Source organism: Adiantum capillus-veneris, chromosome 12 (genome assembly GCF_014529385.1).
Source record: "Adiantum capillus-veneris isolate H3 chromosome 12, ASM1452938v2, whole genome shotgun sequence".
Classification (NCBI taxonomy): Eukaryota; Viridiplantae; Streptophyta; class Polypodiopsida; order Polypodiales; family Pteridaceae; genus Adiantum; species Adiantum capillus-veneris.
The window spans coordinates 18,506,647-18,526,203 of NC_140942.1; the positions used below are offsets into that span (position 1 = coordinate 18,506,647).

General features: G+C 44.6%; 1 protein-coding gene across 1 annotated transcript in view; it reads left to right on the forward strand.

Moving 5' to 3' along the window:
- Positions 1 to 3,416: 3,416 nt before the first annotated feature.
- Positions 3,417 to 19,557, forward strand: part of LOC147445387 (putative protein phosphatase 2C 43) — an 80,059-nt gene continuing 63,918 nt past the window's right edge. Inside the window, exons 1-2 of the mRNA XM_086524897.1 lie at positions 3,417 to 4,161; positions 5,456 to 5,817. Coding sequence (XP_086381023.1) covers positions 3,873 to 4,161; positions 5,456 to 5,817 — 651 coding nt within the window. The 5' untranslated portion in view covers positions 3,417 to 3,872. The remainder of the gene's footprint in view (positions 4,162 to 5,455; positions 5,818 to 19,557) is intronic.

Consider the following 19,557-nt stretch of genomic DNA (forward strand, 5'->3'; position numbering starts at 1 on the left):
TCCATTGCATGAGGAGATAAAGATAACATTGAATATTTCTATGGACGATACAATGTCATCAAAAGTGGACGAGGCAATTGCAAAGCTTATGGTGATTGTGATTGTAGCGATGGTGGGTAGATTGTGTAAATAGAGGAATGTAATAACAACGGAAGCAGATGGTTATGAGGCAGATGTAATGTTGCCTGTTGAGGAACCGTTCAACGTCTTGACAGCTCGAGATGGGTTTTGCCGTATTAAATTTGACAATGGGCCCATGGATGTTGTTGGCAATGGGTCTTTGCAAATTTTAGGGATGGTAAAAAAGGTAGAGGGTTCTTTTGTATGTGATTGTGTGACAACGTTGAAAGGTAAGAGACTGGTTCTCTCAAATTTGTCCATAGATTGTGGTGTTGATGAGGATGAGTCAATCGTAGTAGTCGTCACATTTGGTGAAGAACCCCACAATGAGCGAATGCTTGATATCCCTAACCGCAAAAATCGTGATGTCGATGTGCACACATTCAGCTTTGATATGGAAGAAGGGCCAACGGTGATGGCATGCAAGGGTATGTATAAGCATCCACATGGATTTTGCTAGCGATCCATTTGCAGCCCACGACTCAGAAGAGGCCCAACATAGAAAGAGGAACAATAATGTTGGGAAGGTAAGGGATACCCGCAGTGCAGATGGCAAAGAACATGGTTTTGTAGTTGGGGGCAATATGGGTGGTGTAATCTATGAAGCGTGACCCACCGAATTCCTCCCAAACCATAATACATTGGTGTTGTAGGAAAGCTTCATGCACTTGGAAGTCTATCGAGGCATCATGTAGTTGCCCTATCTTCAACTCCACCCAAATGCATTCACCAAGCAATCTAGCTTGCCTTTGGTAACATAAGAAGCGCCCGAGAGTCCCCAAAAGCACAATAGGAGTCTCTCTCTCTCTCTCTCTCTCTCTCTCTCACACACACACACACACACACACACACACACACACACACACACACACACACACACACACACACACACCCACACCCGTGGTTGTTGCTCACTTGAATGGTAGCGTAGTGTGTGGGCACAATCCTCGGCTACATTGGACGTCTCTCTCTCTCTCTCTCTCTCTCTCTCTCTCTCTCTCTCTCTCTCTCAACTGTCTTTCATGGCCACTCCCCAGCCTGCCCAAAGGCATTGCCAAAAGGGATTCTTCTCCCCCCCTCCCCCTAATACACAAGCAAGAGAGAAATTACATACACTGCTTGTGTTGGAGAGAGGAGGTGACGAAAATTGTTTTTCCATGCATAATAATTGATGCGACAACCATTGCTATCACGGAAACCAAGTGAGATGACTTGCATTGAGCAGCAAACGGGGAGATGTGACTCTGGGGAAGCAAATTCAGGACTCGAGGAGGACCACAAAGGTCAAAGTCGTGCTTTGCAGTGCAAAAGCTGCTCTCATAAGACTATTATTTGTATCTCTCTCTCTCTCTTTATTATCCACAACTCTCTCTCTCTCTCTCTCTCTCTCTCTCTCTCTCTCTCTCTCTAGTCAGCATGCTTCAACCACTGCACAAATGCCATGTATGAGGTAGACCCGTGCAAGCTCTTATGCGCTGAAGGAGAGGGACGTCAATGTTGTTTTCAAACCTGGCGTTCAAGTGGCCTAAAAAATCAAACAAAGAGAAAGCAATCAAAAGACTCCCCTCCTAAGTACGTTCACATCACAAACACACGAATTGCCCCAGCACCATATCAGTGCTTTAATCTCATTTGCTCATCCAAACTTGGTCATCATTTCTTATTTACTCCTACTTTCAATCACTGTCCGCAAAAAAAACCAAGGTTTAGTATATTTGCAACCGATTAGAATTGCAAAGTCTCGGCTAGATTCTTGAAGTGCGGACTGCCAATTTTTTGCACATGTCAGGTTGCAAGCTCTTGCTGCAAGGATGAGTGGGTTGGGATCTTGGAAGGCAGGGTGGGGGCAAGTGAGGGAAAGAGGGGCCATGCCGCCGCCGGAGGTGGCATCGCTTTACTAATGGTTCTTCATATACACTTGCTATTTTAGATTCTAGAATATTTTGTGTAGTCTTCTTAGCTTAGTTTGTTACATCTATACTATAGCCAATAGAAAAATTGGGACAAGAGGAGTTTGTTGGGTTGGGAGTGTCCTTTAAGCGTTTTGTTGTCTCCTCCTCTCTCACTCATTCTTGTTCCACTTTTGATCTCACATACTCCTTAGTTTGTTGAATATATTAGAGAGAATTTCCCTCATCGATAAGATAGGTAGACTCTCTTTTGATGCTTTTGCTTGTGGACAAAGAATAGTCACACAAGGTCTTTTGGACGACATACAATTTGATAAGAGGAGTTTTATAATCTTTATAGATTGAAGACTTTGCTTAGGCTATGGTCACGCGAGGCTTAGTTTCCACAGACAACATTCGACCAAGTCTGACAACGTGTAGCTTTGCACCGGCATAGTGGTGTGAAATTTTGTAACTATGCCTTTTTTGGTTTAGTTTTCAAACTAAGCCCGTTGCTCGCCGGTGATTTCTCCTTTTCTCTCTCCTATCTACGCCTCACACTCCCTCTCACTACTGGCTGCTCCCCATTACCCTTTGAGCTGCCGTACTTGCTGTGGTCAGATTCTGTCGCGAGTTATTGAAAACTAAGCTTCGCGTGACCATGCTCTTAGTCCTTATAACGTGAGGGAGTAAGTTTGACTCGCTTATGTTATTACAAGAAGCACACTTGCATGTGTGTATCGTAGGGTCTTTATTGTAATCTATGCGAGATGCAAGATCTTTTTTCCTTTGAGAGTGGATTAACACCTTTTTACTATTCAATCTATTCTACTATCTCAATCACAATTTGGCATTTGCGTCAACTATTGTTGCTGATGCACGCGGATTATAAGGAGTGAGAGTCGAGCAAAATACAATTTTCCATCTCTTTCGCACCTCTCTCTCTTTCGTTTTCAGTATGGTCAATCTTCCTCTCCCTCTTTTCATCCATGTGATAAGCGAATGATGAAGGAATCCTCTTTAGCTATTAAAGCTAGTGATGGTGTTGGTCTTATGGTGTAAAACCAAGCAAGTTGCATCTACTAACATGATATGGCGGAAGGGGGAGCCCTTTACATGTGTCGTAATCTACTAACATAATATAGCAGAAAGGGGAGCCTTTTACACGTGTCACAATCTGCAACCTGAAGGTTAAAGTCCAAAACTAAAAAAAGCCCCTTTGCACATGATAAAAAGGAGAGAGAGAGGTCGTCTTCGGATGACCGTACTGGTGATTATTAATGGGTAAAACCAAGCAAGTTGCATGAAGTATGGTTACGAATACAATGCGTAGAGGTTAGATGTGCAATACGTAGGCCTATGTAACAGATACAAATGTTGAAGGTACGAAGCATGTGGCAGTGGGAAATTTATGAGGTTACTTGTAAATATTTTAAAGGCATCCCTGATTCCCCTAAGGTGCGAACAATTTGAAGGCGGGTGCTCCCGCGGAGAGTTTGCCTTTCCAACTGCACTCCTCGCTCGCTTTTCATTTTCTGCTTGCTTTCCATTTCCGTAGCTCTTGATCTTCTGCATTCGCAACCTTCGTCCATGGCAGCTCGCTTTTCCATGTTATGTCCTGTCCTTCGCTCACTTCTCTGCACGTTCCTCCCCGCGTTCTCTCAGCACGTTTCCCTCCGTTTGATCGCATTGTATAAGATTGCTCACTTCTAAACCCGAAACTTTTGTTCGCTCCTTCCTTTTCAACTTGTACGCTCCTTCTTGTCAGTTCTGGCTGCTGCAATCACAGGAAGAATGAGCTTATCAGCTGCTGGCTCTTGAAGCCAGAGCTCTGCTGCACCTTTGCCTTGCGGAAAATGAGGGATGCTATCTTGGCTAGGAAAGCTGTTTTCGGCATGCTGGCGGCCCGTTCAAACACGCTATGCACGAATGAACAAGGATACGGGTGATCATGCACTCATGCGGTACAAGGACCTGGTGCAGCATGCTTGTGGTGCCATTTCCATGGCTGTTGTCCAAGGTAACAACGTCATGGAAGATGAGAGCCAAGTGGAAATAGGTGCTGCCGGAACGTTTATTGGTATCTATGATGGTCATGGAGGACCTGAGGCAGCTCAGTATGCTTGTAATCACCTTTATAACCATCTTCAAGGTAACAATCTCTCTCCCTTTCCTGTTTACTTGCATCATTGCATCTTGGCACAGCGTTTTACAATCTTTGAGGTTAGTACCACTAATTTTCAGCGAGTTAATATGTGCCGAGTGCCACAATGTACATAAGACAATTGTAAAGTGTTTCCGCTATAAGTCGACTTTGAATGTTGAACAAAGAAACTAGTGTGTATTTGTAATTTGTGACTCCTTCATTCTGCTAAAGTTTTAGGGATAATGTCTCCTTCATTCTCGAAAGTTGTGGATGTGAGATATGACTACTCGGCACTTGTTTCTGTTTCTCAAACATGCATTTATAGTTTTAACACCCTCTTATGGCATTCATTTCATAAATGAAGGACTCAGCACGCAGTTCTTGTGGCAGTTAGGCATTCAAAATCAGGAATGACTTGATCGAAGTTGCATAAGTCATCTTCGTTTTATTGTGGCAAAAGAGTCTGTAATGCCTGCAGTCAAGTTACTGTAATCAAGTGATAAAAGCTTGATACTCTTATGCTTTGTTGTTTAAGTCATCTTGTTTCTATCGTGGCAAAAGAGTCTGTAATTAAATAACAAAAGCTAGATATTCTTATGCTTTGTTGTATACATATGGCATATTCCATCACATCAATAAAATTCTGCCCAATGCCCAGTGGAGGGCTTTCTTCAGTAATTTATGTGTCAGGAATGATTTCAGAAAAACTGCTATATGTTTTTGACAATCGTCTGTAAGACTTGATCGATCTTGTTTTTAGTGTGGCAAAAGAGTCTGTAATGCCTGGAGTTAAGTTACTGTAATTAAGTAATAAAAGTTTGATACTCTTATGCTTTGTTGTGTAAGTCATCTTGTTTCTATTGTGGCAAAAGAGTCTGTAATTAATAACAAAAGTTGGCATATTCCATCACATCAGTAAAATTCTGCCCAATGCCTTCTTCAGTAATTAATGTGTCTTGCACAGTGGAGGGCTTCATTCGAGAGTATAGAGCGGCTAATTGGAAATTTCCTTTTGACAAGCAATGTGTCATGCTCAGGGCTTCATCATTATCTTTGTGTTGCCTCTCTCAGAGAGAGAGAGAGAGAGCGGGGGGGGGGTTGTGGGTGTTGGTCAGTGGTCTTTCATGCATCGAAATGAATGGAAAGCCAATATTGCTTATTCTGTGGTCATTGACTTTGAAGAGGTTAACCTTTTTTTTCCCTACACCTGTAAATAGACCTTTAGAATTTGAGATTTCCACTTGTATATTTGGTTCATCATTTGCTACTAAGTATTTGGCTTGCTCTATTACGTTTGAAGGATTTGCAACAAGTGACAATGGAGGCATGTCTGAAGATGCCATGCAAAGAGCTTTTCAGGCCACTGAAGAGGGGTTTTTAGCCTACGTAAGGCGGTCTAGTCAAGACCTAATGACGGTTGGAGCTTGCTGCCTAGTTGGAGTCATTCAGGGGCATCTGCTGTACATCGCCAACCTTGGAGATTCACGAGCTGTTTTGGGGAGTGTTTCAACTGTAACTGGTGACATCATGGCCACACAATTAACAGCTGATGATAATGCAAATTATGAGGAAGTTCGAGAAGAGCTGAAAGCTAAGCACCCTGATGATGAACAAATTGTATCATTCAAGGGGGGTTCCTGGAGGGTGAAGGGTATCATTCAGGTAAAACGAGCCTCATTAAAAATGTATATTCTCTTTTTTTGAATAGGTTTGTTGTTGATCAGGGTTTGGAGTGTAGTCGTAGCAAGGGTGATTGTCTTTTCTATAGCATTATTTTTGTCAATAAAACTTGAATAGCAAACCTCATGGATTTCTGAACAATCTTGGAGATTATCTGCCCCATGAAAAATATTTCGCCCAGGTGTAGTGTCTAGTGCAGGTTACCAGGTGTGTCGGTTCCCTGTTGTCAACTTTCTGGACTCTAAATAGAATTCGCAGTTTGATGAGCAAGGTTTTTGGACTTGTGCATTAGCAATACAATCACGTAAGATTTGTGAGAGGTTAGGGATGTGTGTTGGGATGGGTCGTGGGTGCTTCTACCCTCAATTATGACAAGTTAGCGAGTTCAAAAGTACAAGCATTCTCCAAGGCTTCTACAAGACCCTTTGCACAGCTTTACCATAATCTAACAAGTAAGATGGATACCATTGCATTTGTTCATGGCTACAATAATATAATGATATTTCTTTTCTATGACATGAAATTGATACTAACAAAGTATTTCTTGTATCTATGCTGTGCGTGTTTCGAAGATGCAGTATCTAGATGAGAAACGATTTGAATATGATGTAGCTTGTGAGGAAGTATCAATGTTGGATGAGATGTCTTCATTCACCCAGAAGTGGGATGTTTTTCAAGAGGACCGTAAGAATCACTCTCTGTTAGGCGTAGCCGAAGTGTTGATGGTGATAGCTTAGGATGAGTGCTCCACACGTATACAAGGTTTTTTTTACTTAGTGAGAGATGTGCATCGAATAAAGAGAGAAGAGAGAATGAAACTGTGAGTGAAGGTTCTGTGAGTGAGAGAGGGAGAAACGAGGGACGGAGATGGCCAGGGACAGAGGGGGATGGGGCTGTTTCCGGCGGATGACAGGGCTGGCTGTTCGGAAAGCTGTACTGGAACGGCAGCTGGTTAGTAACGGCAAGGGATGACCAAATGGACATATTTTTTTTGAAAAAAAACTGAACTTCAATGGCTTTAAACGGTCACTTTTTGGGGAGTTTTAGGGCCAAGGCCAAGGGGCTCTTTTAGGAGGTGTTTTGTAGCCCCTTTTAAAAGAAGGCCTCCTCAATGCATTATGCAATACTGAGTACTCAAGCCTCAAGGTCAAGCTCTCTACTCTCGAGTCCTATGCTTTAGCTCAGGCCTCAAGCCTCAGTTGTTGCCTCCCTTTACTCTTGCAAGCTTTCAAGCTTCCTCTACTCTCTCAAGCATCAAGCTCCGAAGGCTTGATCTTCTACTCTCTATCTAGTATCTAGTATTTACTCTCTTGAGCATCAAGGCTTCAAAGTTTGAGCTCTCAAGGCTTGAGCCTTGATCTTTCTATCTACTCTAGTCTCTATCTATCTACTCTTTATCTGGATTCCGCATCAATGGCGTCCTCTCAATGTGGCACCTCTCGAAGATGCGCTGCCGTGCAAACATGGACACAGTGGGATGAGGAGGTGAATCCAATGGTCAAGGCCAAGGTGGTAGTGCTTGGACTTGCAAGCTTTGCAACTACAAGAGGACCGCCGGCGCCAACAAAGTGCGCGCTCACTTTTTGCATGAAGACGGCCAGGAGGTGAAGTTTTGCATGCGCATCACCCCTGAAAAAAGATCGGAGCTTCTTGAGAAGCTCAAGGTGTTTGAGGCCGTCGAGGTGGCGAAGAGAGGCCAATGTACGTGTTGCGGTTGATGAGACCGAGAGAACAACCGGCGCCGATGGAGGTGAAGGGTGGCTTCAATTTTGAGGAACCTTTGAGCTCTCAAGCACATCATCATGCTCCTTCCACATTGGGTGTTTCCGTTGCCAATCATTCCCATCGCACAATCCACCCTCAAAGAAAATTGAAATCCAAGATTGAAGGAAGAAGTGGATAGGTCGGTCGGTGGCTTGCTTCTTCTACCACAATTACATTTCTATCATGTGGCTCAGTGAGCAAAATATATAGTTCTATGCAACATTGCAAGGCCTCTTTGATTGCATACTAATTGGAGTCTCTATTTGTAAATTGAAATAAGTCTCCATGTTTCAAGGCTATAGCTACAAAAATTGGGGAGTATGGGTCCTCTTATATGCCCGCATCATCGGAAACACTCCGCACGACTTTGCTTGATGTGGAGAAGCGGAGTGTAGAGCAAGCCGCGCAAACAACGAAAGAAAATTGGGCTACCAACGAAGTCTCCCTTATTGTTAGGGTGGAGTGACATTTGCAAGAGGTCCGGCCATGGAGGGGAGATGTACTTCAACGACTCTCATGATGCATTCGACAATGGAAAGGCCGCCAACGTGCTTGCTGTCGAAATAATTGATGACCATTGAGATCATTGGGCCGGAGAATGTGGTGGACATGGTTGCGGATGGAGAGGCATCAATTAGGGCGGCTGAGGCTATCATCCATAGTTACTCAGAATGGAAAATCGGAATGGGGAACGGGGAATGGCAACCGGTATAAAATGCGATTCCGTGTTTTGGACACTCACATTTGAAACACGAAACGGGGTTTCGAAACAGGAAGCTAGATTGGGAATGGGGAACAGCGACCTGAAAAGGGCCATTCCCTGTAACTATGCTATTATCGAGCGTATGTATGGGCAACTCACCTTCTCATTTTGCATGGCGCATTGCCTCAACAACCTTCTTAAGGACATAGGAGCATTGTCATTGAAACCGGTCCATAGGGTGGTAGACTTTAGCTTTCACCCGATTCTTTACTTGAACTTTACAACGCAGAGAAACTTGGCCCCAAAGTCTGGCACCCCTTACGGTATTTCAATTTTCTTTATTCTTATTGCAAATACACGATCGGAATGCTTTCACCTAACTCTCACCAAGCTGTCCAAACCTGTCCATGACTGTAATTGCAGGTTTTTGACCCAATTTCGCCAGCATAACAGAGCAAAAACCCCCGTAGGTCAAAAAAGCACACATCAAGGACATTTTCCCTTGCAATTTGGAAGCTTTCCAGTGAGCTGCAGGTCAACTTCAGCATGCTGTAATTCTCTGTTTTGTCACTGTCAGGTGCCTAAAGCCCTGTTTAAGCATCCCAAGGCTTTCCCGAGGCTCCTCTTGCGATGTCCTGCAGTTTAGGTGCGAAACCCTAAACCTACAAAAAAACACAGCAGGCTATAATTTTCTGTTTTGGATCGTTTTGGGTGGAGGAAACACGTCTATGCGTGTCTTAGGTGCTCCTGCACGCAATGGGACAATTCCCCTTTGAATCGGACGAGTTTTCATGCTAGAAAACTTTCTGATTTTGCAATCCTTGCAGTGGAACTGTGCGTACCTGTGGGGGATTAGCAATTAGCTAATTCGATTCCTATACAAAAGGCTCTTGCCTTGGTAAACACGCATAAAGCCTTGAGAAGTGTACATGGTCATCTGAGAAGCCCAACTAGTGGGGCATTACCATACGTGCAAAGGGGAGAGAGATGCACGAGAGCAAATCATCGTGCTACATGAGACAAGGGAAAAGGCAAGCTTTTTGTTAAAGCTGTGATCACTTGCATCCACTACTCGCGCATACATACCGGAGTCATTATGAACAAAAATCAGCCTCTTCTCTCAATTTGGGTGCCCCCTCTTCATGCAAATCTGGCAAAGCCCTCACAAACCACCTAGAATGTCATTGTGCACACAAAGATCGACACCTTGTAGGCCCCAAAGATTGGCACCCCTCTCGGTATTTCTTTATTGAGTTAAGAACAAACGAAACGGACACGTAGATCAAAGTATCACAAAGCTGTTCAAACCTAACGAGGGCTGAAATTGCATGTTTTTGACCTAATTTCGGCAGCATAACGACGCCAAAACCCCTGTAGGTCAAAAGCACATGTCTAGGACGGATTCCCTCACCACTTAGAAGCTTTTTGGTGAGCTGTCACAGAATTTCAACGTGCTGTAATTCCCTGTTTTGTCATTGCTAGGTGCTTGAAGCCTTGTACACACATCCCAAGGCTTTCCCGAGGCTCTCATGGTGCTAATTTGCAATTTAGGTGCGAAACCCTAAAGCTGCAGAAACTCCTCATTTTTGGGCGCCTCCCTCTTGGGATGAGAGCCTAGAGTGTGTGTTGACCTGCAGGTTGCTCTCCTACTGCCACGTGTCTAGTTGGTCCCTTTAGTTTAAAATTTCTAGTTCCCACCAACTTATAAAGCTGGAAGTGACTTGTCGAGTGGCCCAAATTCCATTTGGTGCACACATGCTTCCATACTCATTAGAATTTAGTGCTAACTGGCCTGACGAGTCCTAGACTGACCGACCTAGATTGCTGATGTGAGAAACCCGTTCGGGCCGCAGTCGTTTCACACTGGCCATGCAATGTCCACTTGCACCTTTTCAAGGGTTTTGGGAAAAACAAGTAAAAATAAAATAAATAAAAATATATAAAAATATATAGTACATATTTAAAGAAGGCAACAGGAAAAATACACCTCCTGGTGACACAGCCCACCCTTGAAATCCTGCAAGCGACCTCGCTTGCATGCCAATAATACATGCTGATATCTCCTGATATCACATTTTTTCTATGATGGGAATCTAAGATATATGCTTCCGGAAATGTAGCGTTCGACGATTAGACAATCCCATCAACTTGGCTACCACACATATACCAAGCATAGAAGTCTTCTAGTGTACTCTCTAGCACAGACTTCTCTAGCCAAATTGTGTATGGAAAGAGTAGATACAATTGCTTAACTACTCCTTTGAGCATCATGAACCATGCTCTTACCTTGCTCCAAAGGGCTAGATCAAGTCACTATAGGTTCCATCTGAAAGGCTTCAAGATATAGTTGCAATAGCTGAGGTGAATCCACCAGTTTGTTAGATTTACACCACTCTGTTGCTTCACACAGGTCTAGGGCACTTCCTTGTACGCTTGGGAACTCCTATATATGGGGCCAGGAGGGTACCCATTTCACATATATCATTTGATGTATTGAGGGTCTCTTGTTTTGGTAGTCATGGGGAGCTGATCGCCCCCTCTTCCACACGTAGCATTTTGTGTTGTCTACTCTCTCTCTCTCTCTCTCTCTCTCTCTCACGCTTTTGCACACGCGCACTCACATAGTATCAGAGCTTCAGGCTCTTCATGATCCAAGGCGCTTCACATGCGTGAGGTTCTTTGTTAGGTGCAACGGAAGTGAATCTTGAACTTTGCTCAAGATGAGTGCTCCGAACTGTGCTCAAGGGTTCCTTTTACTTACGGAGAGCCTTCCATTCATTTAGTGAGAGAGTGAAAAGGACACAAACAAAGTGAATGGACACTGTGCGTGAAGGTACATGAGATTGAGAGATAGAGAGAGAAGAATACGACACCTGGAAGTTGTCAAACCTTCCTCCGAAGGCCCCACTCTCTATGGCGAGAGCGGTCTACTTATGATTGCACAAATCTCTACAATGCTTGGACTTGCCGATGATGTCGACGACGATGAGGACGACGACAAGACGGGCTGAAATCTGAAAATGCCAATGGCTGAAATCTGCAAATCTTTATCTGCTGAATTCTGACTCTATGTCGGTGACGACGTCGATGACGACGTCGATGACGACGATGACGTCCTGAAAAAGTAGATGCTGAAATCTGTGTTTTCTAGGCTGAATCTGCAAACTTTGCGGGATTTGACCGTGCGGCGAGGATCTACTGCGAGAAGGTGAGATCTGCGAGGTTCGGGGGTTCTACTGCGGGATCAGACTGCTAAAAACTGAAAACGCTTGTGCTATTGTTGATTTTGTCGCGAAGGATCTGCAAAACGCTAGGTCGCCTGTTGCTCCAAAAACGCTAGGGCTGAATTCTGCTAACTCTAGGGCTGATCTGTTGTTGTGGGGGAATTTGCTAACGCTAGGGCTGATCTGCTGTCTATTGTCGCCGTGAATCTGTAAATGCAAAAACACTGGTTGATCTGATGCAAAAACGTCATGCCTTCTGCAATGCTGAAAACGCTAGAGTTGTCGTGGGGGTTGGTCTTGCTGAGAAGTTGCCTGTTGAGCAAGGTGCTCTTGCTGCCTCTTCTGCCAGAAAGTGCTAGCGCTAGGTTTCTATATATACAAATTTAGCAAAATTGCCCTACCTACTTTCCAACAAAAGTCAATGAATAAGTGAAAAATGTCAAAAATAGGGAAAATAGGTTTTAATGCACTGGAAAATTCCCTTGATGGAATCTGATGGTCATGCTATGTGCAACCGGAGGATATGCATCTAAATTAAGCATGCATGGTCTACGAACAGACTCACAAAAGTGCCAGATTGACTTGACTGAACTGAACCCTGGTCATGTTGTAGCTTGTCCACGGACACATAGGGTTGGATGTGTCACGTGACATCCCCTCCTTTTCAAAGTGAGGTACTGTTACCGAACTGTATGGCGTCGAGGGAGATCGCCAATAGCATTCGGAATCCTGGAAAGGACTCTTCGTCTGTCCACTTTGATGTGTGGGTCGTGCGATACTTGAACTTCAGAAAGGTCTGCAACGCTTGCTTCTTTGGGCCGTGCCGAAAGCAACTCAAAATCATCTATAGCTCCTTCAATGCTTCAACTTTGTCTATGGACGTAGGTCCATCTTCTTCAAGAATCTTCAAGGTTGAAAATTCCTGAAACCACTTCCAACACAAAAACATGAACATACTTATTCCATGTAAAGTGACTAGAAAAAATCTCGTCTTCCTCAAAGAATGTGCATGCAATGTGGCTGAACAAATAGACGGAGTGCCAAACCGTTCACCAAACACATGTAAACAATGAGATCGAATCTTGTCTTTCTGATCGAAATCAATCAACTGTGGCAAAACACAATGGAAATGCCGATGCTGGATGCCAAGAAAGAGACATGGAATGTGACTTCCTTAAATGCAGACTTTTCAGCTTTTCATGAATAATCCGCATACATCCGTGCTCATTCATGAGTGAAACATGTCCAACGTACAATATGTCATGCCTAGGAAAAGGGATCACATAAAGACTTTAATTAAAATACAGGAAACGATCCTGAATGTGTAGGCGAAGATTGAAGAGATTCGGGAAAAGGAAACTCTCCTTCTCCCAAGCATGACACATAGGATTTGCATGATGATTTGAATGACAAGCATGATGATTTGCATGATGATCAAGATGTGATTTCTCACAAGCATGATAATTTGCATGATGATCAAGATGTGATTTCTCTCAAGCATGATGATTTGCAGGAAGATGATGTGATTGTTCACAAGGATGATGGTTTAGTTGATACTTTCTCTAGTGAAGCTAACCTCATTGCAGATTCGATCAATCATGAAGAACCGATCTTGGCTCTCGAGTCGAGATCCACAGAACCCCAACAGGAAGATTCGATCAATCATGAAGAACCAATCTTGGCTCTCGAGTCGAGGTCCAAAGAACCCTCACAAGAAATACTATGTGTTCGAATGATTAGTCAGCATTAGAAATGAGAGATGGAGAATGAACAACTTGCTCGCCACGAACGACAAGGGGAGAGTCACTTTTGGCATTGAAAGTGAACGTATTTTCCGCCCAATCAATGAGAGGGTTATGCTCACGAAACCATCGAATGCCCAAAATCATATCACATCCGGAGAGAGGAGAGACTAAAAATTTTCTATAGAAAGCAGCTTGTTGATCTGTAAACAACACATCAAGGCACTCTGTTGTGACGAGAGAGTCCATACCGGGAGCGAAGCTAGCGACCTCAAGAGGAGATTTCTGACTAACCTCTAGGCGGGCTCTCTCAATAAGAGAGGGACTAATCACATCATGCATATTGCCTGGGTCAAACAATATGCCAAAACGTTTCCCCCGTCATATGACCATAACATTTAATGAGAGACTCATCAATCGGAGGGTCATGAGAAACTTGGGGTACACTCGTGTTATTTATTGCATTGACAGAGGAAGTGGGTTCTGTGGATTCTTTAGATTCATTAGAGTCAAGCTTAGGACATGTTGTTTTTTGTGTGACCCTTAATGTGACAATGAAAACAACGACCTTCCTTAGAATAAGTGCTTTGCTCTTCCGACGTGATGTATCCTCCTAAAATTCCTTGTGCTACCTTTTTATCTGGAGTGAGCTTAGGTTTAACAATTGTGTTAGCTTTTACCCTTAGGGTCATTGGAAGAGTTCTTTTCTGAGAGACTATTGGAAGATTGGTTAGAAGAGTTACCGTTCTTACCATTCTTACCATTCTTACCGTTCTTACCATTCTGAGGGTTCTGAGAAGTCTGAGAGGTACTTGTGGAAGTCTTGTTTTCCTTAAGCTTTCCCTTGTTGTGCTTCATCTCCTGTGCGAGAGCAATCGCTACCGCCTTGTTGAGATCGATTGGATTGAGTACCTCGACATCATATTTGATATACTCGTCTAATCGATAAAGGAGTGCCTCCTTGCGCTCCGCATCCGATTTGCGTAATTGAGTGCCGAGCTGCAAAACACGATTAGAGAAAGACATAACTGGCATACCATTTTGCTTGAGACCGAGCCAATCGTCCTTCAGTCGTGCGAGGTACTGAGGTGGCATAAACCGCGCCTTGAGCTTGTCTTGGAAATCGGCCCAATTGAAGGAAAGGGGTATGAATTCGTTGGCTTCCTCTAGGCGCACGGCTAACTTGCCTCTTGTCATGCGTGGTACCAATTGATGGCATCACCGGCAAAATACATAACTGCCGTCAAAACTTCGTTATTTCCTGTCTTCTTAGTTGTCGCAAAATAAGCATTTAATTGATGCAACCAACAATGATTAACCGTAGCATCCATCTTACCATCATACTTACTGAACTGGATCTTCTCTGTGACTGGGTTGTTGGAGTCCGAATCTTGGCTTGCGCCAGTTGATGAACTATCAACATCTTTGGCTGGCTCGGACTTCGAGGCGAGAACATGTCGTACCAACTCTTGCATGCGTCGTTCACTCTGTGCCGCACGCTCTACCTGTCTTTCTTCAGCCGCCAAACGATTTGCTTCTTGTTGTGCGATCATGTCCAGCATTGTCTTGACCAAAGCCTCCATAAGATTTGATACAATCCGTGGTGTAGATGGGGAAGGGGGAGGGTCGGGAAAACCTCTTGGTGGGGAAAGCTCTTCTTCGCCACTCCCATGCTGACCACCTCCATGCGAAGTATCCATTCCGCTTTGGGTGATGACCATGCATTGTGATCGTGGTTCTTAAGTTCTCGAGGAACTTGGGTTCTTGTGGGTCTTGGGTTCTTGGGGGTTTTGAGTTCTTGAGGTTCTTCTTTCGCTTGCAATCTGTGTTAGAGAAGGATCTTCTCTTCACCTGAGTTCTGCTCTTTTCCGCGGGCACCCCTTGGCGGCCTTGCGCTCACACCAAGGTTGCTTTTTTCCACCTCACGTCGATTGGCCGGCCACTAAGTGCACGGTCCGCTCTCAATGAGTGAAAAGAGGCACAAGGGGAGGTTGGACAAGCCCTTCTTTCTTGGGTTTCCCGTCACTCTTCAAAAACACGGTTAGGAATCGACTCGCCCAAGTGGTCTTGGGTTATGTGCGACCGCAACAAGCAAAAAAAATTCTGTGGTTCTTGTGGTTCTTTCCTTGAGTGATACAAAACACTACCAAAGCTCTGATACCAATGTAAGGTGCAGCGGAAGTGAATGTTGAACTTTGCTCAAGATGAGTGCTCCGAACTGTGCTCAAGGGTCCCTTTTACTTACGGAAGGGAGAACCTTCCGTTTTTTTTAATGAGAGTGCAATGGACACAAACAAAGTGAATGGACACTGTGCGTGAAGGTACATGAAACTGAGAGATAGAGAGAGAAGACGACACGAGGAAGTTGTCAAACCCTCCTCCGAAGGCCCCACTCTCTATGGCGAGAGCGGTCTACTTATGATTGCACAAATCTCTACAATGCTTGGACTTGCCGACGATGAGGACTGAAATCTGAAAATGCTAATGGCTGAAATTTGCAAATCTTTATCTGTTGAATTCTGACTCTATGTCGGTGACGATGTCGATGAAGACGATGTGATGACGACGTGCTGAAAATGTAGATGCTGAAATCTGCGTTTTCCTGGCTGAATCTGTAAACTTTGTGGGATTTGATCGTGCGGCAAGGATCTGTTGCGAGAAGGTGAGATCTGCAAGGTTCGGGGGTTCTATTGCGGGATCTGACTGCTAAAAACTGGAAACGCTGGTGCTGCCATGGATTCCGTCGTGAAGGAACTGCAAAACGCTAGGTCGCCTGCTGCTTCAAAAACGCTAGGGCTGAATTCTGCTAACGCTAGGGCTGATCTGCTGTTGTGGGGGAATTTGCTAACGCTAGGGCTGATCTGCTGTCTATTATCGCCGTGAATCTGCAAATGCAAAAGCACTGGTTGATCTGATGCAAAAACGCTAGGCCTTCTGCAATGTTGAAAACACTAGAGTTGTCGCGGGGGTTTTTCTTACTGAGAAGTTGCTTGTTGAGCAAGGTGCTCTTGCTGACTCTTCTGCTAGAAAGTGCTAGCGCTAGGTTTTTCTATATACAAACTTAGCAAATTTGCCTTACCTCTTTCCAACAAGTCACTTAATAAATAAGCGAAAAATGTCAAAAATAGGGAAAATAGGTTTTAATGCACTGGAAAATTCCCTTGATGGATTCTTATGGTCATGCTATATGCAACTGGAGGATATGCATCTAATCTAAGTGTCTGGTCATGCATGGTCTGCGAACAGACTCACAAAAGTGCCATATCACTTCTTATTCTAGACTGACTTGACTGAACTGAACCTTGGTCATGCTGTAGCTTGTCCACGGACACATAGGGTTGGATGTGCCACATGACATTCTTCTCCCATGATTAGATCAGCCAGTGTTTCTGGCAACGTTTTTACACCAAGAGGGGGGTGCCATCAGTTGGAGTCTTTTCATCGTAGAGACACCCTTCTTCCCTTGGGTTTTTGCTGGAGAACACTAGATCTGCATTCCCCACAACACGCGCTAGCAGCAGAACAATTTTCCTCTGTATGGTCCGTGCCGCACAACAGAAAGGAAGAAACCTACCACTGTATCCAGAGCCTTAGTGCCTCGGGCCGCTAAGAAGAGGACATGAACTTGAAAGCAAGCTTCCTCCAGGTCGGAAGAAGGGTCGTCAAGGAAGCGTGTGAAGCTGTAGTCGAAGAAGTCTCATCATCTGCGAATATTGAAGCTAGTCAAATCACGAGGGACTAGTGCAAAAGGAGAGGTCTGGACCAAGAGATACGTCTAGGTGGGGCTGTCCCTCTCGAGCCATGCGACTTGAAGCAAAAGCACTACCAAGAGAACGTCTCGCTGCAGATGTGTGTCCAGTCCCTGTGTCTAAGGAGTGTGGGATGGGTTGGAAGATGAGACTGAGAGTCCCACTGGGGCAAGAGGAGCGGGAGGAGGGGATGGAGGTGGGAAAGGCGGAGTGGAGTCGTCTGAAGGTGGAGGCAGTAGAGGTGTTGCGGTGGAGGGGGCCTCCTCAGGGGGGACTCCTACTGTTGGAGGGAGTCAAAACGGTTGCTTGTCGGAACCAAATGCTCCTTAGTTGCAGGAGGACAACCATCGGGGGTGCAATGTGGCGAGCCCGTCCCTATCGACGGCGGCCGGGCACCTGTTGTCAATCGTCAACTGGTTGATTGTTGGCCTCTGTCGAGATACCAACTTGTGTCCTGGGTACTTATCTGCTGGGCATGCTCAGCTTGAGAGGCTGCACATGCGCTGTGGATCAAGATCTTTTGCAAGGACATGTCTTCGCTAAGTGGCCCATCTGTCTACAAATGAAGCACTGGTTCGGGAGCCTCGAATACTCCACCCTCTGGCGTCACGATCCCCCATTCTCCCTAGGTAGGACCACCTTCAGGGGGAGTGTCTCATGAACTAGGATGCGAATTAAAGGCACACCAACAGCCTTGGCTGCAACTAAAGCTTCCGTGCGCGGGGTCTCCAAGATTGTCCCGATCTCGGAACCAATCCTGGAAAAAAGCGGTAAGTACTCCCTTCGCAGGCCAGGGAAGTAGACCGAAATAAGCAAGTTGATCTCCTCGACAAGAATATCCGATGCTCGATCGAACCCATGGCGTCACTGTCGGAAATGAGCTTTGATCACTCGAAGGGCCAACGGGCTCATTAAGATGGCCATGGCAGCCATCTTGGGAGTCTCAAACTCTATTTGATAGTATCCTCATCCAAGAAGCTGATCTTTCCCATCTCTGCTTGAAGGTCGACGAAGGTCGCGTACCTCTCCTCAACTGGGACGATTGCCAATAATCTTGCAGATGACACAGGTGGCGTGGAGACGCTCCACCTCTGTTGCAAGGCTCGCTTACTCTACTGGCGACAGAGTAAGTCGAATGGTGGGCTCTGCTTGGTCGGTCGAGGGGGCTTCGTCAGAGTCCCTCTGTGGTGTAGCACGAGTCTCCATTTCTGTCTGCTACAGTGGAAGAAGGCGAGTGACAGGGGTGATGGAGCGTTTGCTGATGAGCTAAAATCAGCACACCAACATTGCTGCCGAAACGAGAAAAGGGGCAGGGGGGTGGATAAGGCGGGCGGGGGCACGCGACATTGGTTGGGGGACTGTGCTGCTGGGTTGGCGCGCCCTGCAAAGTGCACAAGCAAGCTGTCAAGCGCACTCTTCGCTATCTGTACACCACCCAACACTACGTCCTCACTTACGATTACGACCCCTCTAGCCCTATTTCTATTTCAGGATATGTTGATGCCAATTGGGTTGGCGATTACCCTAGATGTTTTTCTAGTGGGAGCTATGTGTTCACTTTGGCTGGTGGTTCTATTCTTTGGCAAATCAAAGGGCAATCTTCTATTGCAAGCTCTTCTACTGAAGTGGAATATGTTGTTACTCCTCTTGCCTCCTGCGAGGCTCTTTGGATCTGAATTAATTAAGAGTTGAAGCTACCCTTCAATGTCTCTTCCGATTTAATCACTCTTTTTTGTGACACCCAATCTACTATTGCACTCACAGAATCACCCTTCTCCTCCAAGCTCAAACGCATTAAGTTAAGTTTTCATCTTTTGAAAGAATTGGTTGCAAATGGTTTTATCAAGCTGATGTATGTACTATATGTAGAAAATTGGGTAGATTTTCTCACCAAGTCTGTGCCTGTCACCAAACAAAAAGCTTCATCTCGCGGTTTGAGTTTGATTCTTACTGGATGAGCTTCTCTTTGAGGGGGGATCTCATCAATCTCAATGTGTTGCAACGAGAAGTCCACCCTTAAGGGGGGATATAAAAGTTACATAGTAACTTGGTAAGGGTGGAATCTTTTCACCCACCTACCTCAATTCTCACTCTCTCCACCCGCCTATCTCAATTTCCATATGTACTATTTTACATACCTAACTTTCCACATGCGCTATCCCACCTATTTAAATTTCCACATGTGAGATATATTCAATGTATTGAATCTATACCTCAACTTGTATATAAAGCACATATGCTGTCCTCTTTTGTACACAATTGATTTTTCACTCATGAAGTGCAATCTAGTCTCATTGCTGCAATTTTATCTTGCACTCTCTTCTTATTGGTATTAACATATTAATTTGCATTAGTATTACTTACATTAAGCTAATCTTTAAGTATCATGTGAGAACTTAGAGATTAGCTTACATAGTACTTAAAGATTAGCTTAATGTGAGTAATACTAATGCTAATTAATATGCTAATACCACTAACAAGAGAGTACAAGATAAGATTGCATCAATGAGAGTAAAATCAACTGTGAACAAAAGAGGGCA